This window comes from Cricetulus griseus, chromosome 9 (genome assembly GCF_003668045.3).
Source record: "Cricetulus griseus strain 17A/GY chromosome 9, alternate assembly CriGri-PICRH-1.0, whole genome shotgun sequence".
In the NCBI taxonomy this organism is placed as follows: domain Eukaryota; kingdom Metazoa; phylum Chordata; class Mammalia; order Rodentia; family Cricetidae; genus Cricetulus; species Cricetulus griseus.
In genome coordinates this window covers 25,674,856-25,679,244 of record NC_048602.1, presented here as the reverse complement: position 1 = coordinate 25,679,244, position 4,389 = coordinate 25,674,856, and the positions used below count along the sequence as shown (strand labels likewise).

The following is a 4,389-nucleotide window of genomic DNA, read 5'->3' as shown; positions in this document are numbered from 1 at the left end:
TCCACCTACTCCCGTTCTGACCCCATCTCCATCCCAAGTATTTTATTTGTTTGTTTGTTTGTTTGTTTGTTTGAGACAGGGTTTCTCTGTGTAGCCCTGACTGTCCTAGAACTCGCTCTGTAGATCAGGCTGGCCTTGAACTCACAGAGATCCGCCTGCCTCTGCCTCCCAAGTGCTGGGATTAAAGATGTGCGCCACCACTGCTTGGCCGTTTCCTTTATTTTATGTGTCTGAATGTTTTGCTTGCATGTATGTCTGGGCACTGTGTGTGTGTGTGTGTGTGTGTGTGTGTGTGTGTGTGTGTGTGTGTGTGTGTTTCAAGATAGAGTTGCCCTGTGTAGCTTTGGAGCCTGTCCTGGAACTAGCTCTTGTAGACCAGGCTGGTTTTTTTCTACCTAAACTGCCTGCACTTTCATTAGTGTTAAATCTCATACAGCATACGCAAAGTAGTAAAGAATACCTGTCTAGGGGCTGGAGAGATGGCTCAGTGGTTAAGAGCACTGGCTGTTCTTCCAGAGGTCCTGAGTTCAATTCCCAGCAACCACATGGTGGCTCACAACCACCTTGAATGAGATCTGGTGCCTTCTGCTGGCATGCAGGCAGAAGGCTGTATACATAATAAATAAATAAATAAATAAATAAATAAATAAATAAATAAAATAAAGAATACCTGTCTAGTGTTCCTTTCAGCACTGGAGCTCTGTGTCTGTCAGCATTTATGAAATGTAGCTGTACCCAGCAAGGACCTCTGGTATGTTTGTGGTTTTTGTTAAATTGGGGATCTATTAACAGGTAGCTGGAATGATGGGATATTCGGGTGATGATTTATGACATATTTGAAATATGATAGGAACATCATACATGCTGGGTGGTGGTGGTGCATGACTCTAATTCCAGTGCTCAGGAGGCAGAGGCAGGCAGATCTCTATGAGTTCCAGGCCAGCCTGGTCTACAGAGTGAGTTCCAGGACAACCAGGGCTACATAGAGAAACCCTGTCTCGAAAAGACAAAAAAAAAATAAAAGTAAATAAATAAAAGCATACATTTAGTCTGTTTAGTCCACTTGGTGTTTGTTGTTATTGCTGATTAAAGGTGTGTGCCACCACGCCCGGCTCCAGCCTCCATTTCTGCTTCAACACCTTCTGTCCTCTGAGGTTCTCAAGGCTCCCTGGAATGTAGTTCCCAAAGGTACCACCACATTTGGACCTGAAAAACAAAGGAGTTTGACATTTCTCTGACCTTCTCTCCTCCTGAACCGTCAATCAGTATATTTTCCCACAAACACCAGTATGTAATTAGTTTTATAATTCAGTCCACTTAGTTTTCACCAGAAGCCTGACAAGCATCACTGAGAGGATGCTTCCAAGCAACACTGTCTTGATGGGTTTCTTGATATCCCAACTCTGCCTGGGTGTCATAGGGAACTCGTTGCTCTTCGTGCTGTATGTGTACAGCTTCTTAGTCAAAGCTCGCTCTAGCAGACCTATTGATCCCATTTTCATGCACCTGATGACAGTCAATATATTGACGATCCTATTTGCTATGATATCATACATCGTGTCATCCTTTGGAGTCAGACATTTTCTGGATGATGCTGGCTGTAAGGCAGTTTTATATGTGTTCAGAGTCACCCGGGGTCTGTCCATCAGCACCACCTCTATTCTGAGCACATTCCAAGCCATTACCATCACTCCCAGTTATTCCAAGTGGGCGTGGCTTAAGCCCAAACTGCCATTGTGGATGTTTATCTCCTTCCTGGTTTCCTGGTTCATCAACACACTCATATATGTGTACATCATTGAGACTGTGATAGCAAAAATCAACGACACTGACATTGATTACGGATATTCTCATGCTTACTGTAAAAGACTACCTAATACCCGCCATCAAGGATTATTCCTGAGTGTTATCACAGTAGGAGACATCTTCTTTATGACCATCATGATATGGACCAGCCTGTACATGGTGACTCTCCTTCACAGACACCGCAGGATAACCCAGAATCTCCACGGCCCAAGCCTCTCCAGTCAGCCGTCTCCTGAACGCAGAGCCACTCACAGCATCTTATGGCTGGTGAGCTGCTTTGTGCTCTTTTACCTGCTGAACAATTTCATCACCCTTAGTGGGTTTTATGCTCGTGAAAAAAGGCCAGCATTGGGGGCCATCGTTGTAATTGTGTCGTCCGTCTACCCCACTCTCTGCCCATTTTTACTAATGAGCAATAATAGAATAATTTCACCGTTTATTTCTTCTTTATCAACCCTGAGAATTACCTGTTTTCAAAGAACATTTGGTGACTGATACGAAAGCCCAAACATCTTCATCGTCAAGAAACGAGTCTCTGATGACTTGTGTGCTAAGTTTGAAGCTGTGTGGCTCTTGAATCCCTGATATGGTCCAAGTTAAAATTCACACAAGTTGCCTGTTTTCAATTTTTAGATTTTTAGTATTGTGCCTCAATAAAAAGTACATCCGTGCACTTTCAATACTTTTCATATTTATTGCCCATATAAATGATAAGACTTTGGAGCTTGTAAAAACAGTGGCCATGCTGAACTCTGAGTGTCATGACACCCACACACATGGTCCTACATACATACAAAGACAGAAAGACAGACAGACAGACTTTGCAAAGATTTTTTCTTATTTCGATACTTTGACTAGGCTGAGCTCAGTGAATCCTGCTGAAGAGAAGGAGAAAGAATTGTAGGAACCAGAGGAGTCTAGGGCATCACAAGCAGACTCACAGAATCAATTAACCTGTGACGAGGGTTGTCCTTCTGTATCTATGTATCTTGTTGGTTGATAAATGAAACACTGTTTGGCCAATAACCAGAGAGAAAGAATAGTCAGGGCTACCAGACCAGGAGAAGGCAGAGAGGGGGGCCCCCCCAGCAGGGAGATGCCATGTAGACCACAAAGGAGTAACAGGTCCCGGGCATTCTCCAGTAAGCCAAGACCATGTGGAAATAAATAGATTAATAGAAATGGGTTAACAATTAAGAAAGAGCTACCCAATAAGAAGCCCTAGCCATCAGCCAACAGTTTAATAACTAATGTAGCACCCATGTGTTTATTTGAGGCAAAAGTGAGAGAGGAACCAGGCTGGAAAGAAACTCCAGCAACAAACCTGAGCTCATAGGGGCTCACAGAGTCTGAATTAACAAATAGGGAGTCTGCATGGGACTGACAAAGGCCTCTGTATTTATGGGACAGTTGTGTAGCTTGGTCTTCTTGTGGGACTCCTAACAGTGGGAGCAGGGGCTGTCTCTGACTCTTTTGCTGGCTTTTGGGACCCTAATCCTCATACTGGATTGCCTTGCCCAGATTTAATACTACAACTTGATATGCCATGTTTTGTTGATGTCTATGGAAGCCCTGCCCTTTTCTGAATAGAAATTGTGGTGGCAAGGATGAGGGGTACAGGGGGTAGAAGAAGACACTGGGAGAAGGAGGGGGAACTGTGTTCAAGACGTAAAAGTAATTAATTATTGTATATCCACTTCAGATATCAATATGGAAGTTTCTCAGAAAACTGGGAATCAATCCACCTCAAGATCCAGAATACACATAAAGGATGTTTAGTCATATCACAAGGACATGATGGGGGATTCCTTCTGTATCCTGTGAATATATGTTTCTCTTATTGGTTGATAGATAAATGTTGCTTCAGACAGGCAGGATGTAGCCAGGCAGGAAGGCTAGGAGGGGCAACCCCAGACTAGGACCATTCTGGGAAGAATAAGGCACCAGTGAGATGCCATGTAACTGCTGAAGGAGTAATATGCCAGAACATTACAGGTAAGCCACAGCCTCGTGGCAACACATAGTTTAATAGAAATGGGTTAATAATTAAGAGAGAGCTAGCCAATATGAAGCCTGAGTCATTGGCCAAACAGTTTATAATTAGCAGAAGCCTCTGTGTGTTTATTTGGGACCAAAGGGCTGTGGGATCAGACAGGACAGAAACTTCCATCAACAAAACTCTTGTTCAACTATGTCCTTAGAGGCTTTATTCACAATAGCCAGAACCTTGGAACATCCTAGATGGCCCTCAACTAAAGAATGGATAAAGAAAATGTGGTACATTTACACAATAGACTGCTACTCAGCTACTAAAAACAATGACATCAGGAAATCTGAAGGCAACTGGAAGGAACTAGAAAATATCATCCTTAGTGATGTAATCCAGACCCAGAAAGATAAACACGGTATGTACTCATTTGTAAGTAGATATTAGCTGTAAAGGATAACCATGCTACAATCCACAGACCCAGGGAGGCTAGGAAACAAGGAGGACCCAAGGATCTCCTAGAGAAAGAGAAATAGAAGAGATCTCATGGGTGGACTGGGGTCAGGTGGAGATTCGAACATGAGGGATTGGATTGG

General features: G+C 43.3%; 1 protein-coding gene across 1 annotated transcript; it reads left to right on the top strand.

Moving 5' to 3' along the window:
• The first annotated feature begins 1,356 nt into the window (after positions 1-1,356).
• LOC100766728 (vomeronasal type-1 receptor 4-like) lies at positions 1,357-2,301 on the top strand. The gene has a single exon (XM_027431179.1). The coding sequence runs from the start codon at positions 1,357-1,359 to the stop codon at positions 2,299-2,301; it is 945 nt and encodes a 314-aa protein (XP_027286980.1).
• The last annotated feature ends 2,088 nt before the right edge of the window (positions 2,302-4,389 follow it).

Coding starts and splice junctions, on each gene's coding strand:
- LOC100766728 (XM_027431179.1), top strand. CDS start 1,357: ATGCTTCCAAGCAACACTGTCTTGATGGGTTTCTTGATATCCCAACTC.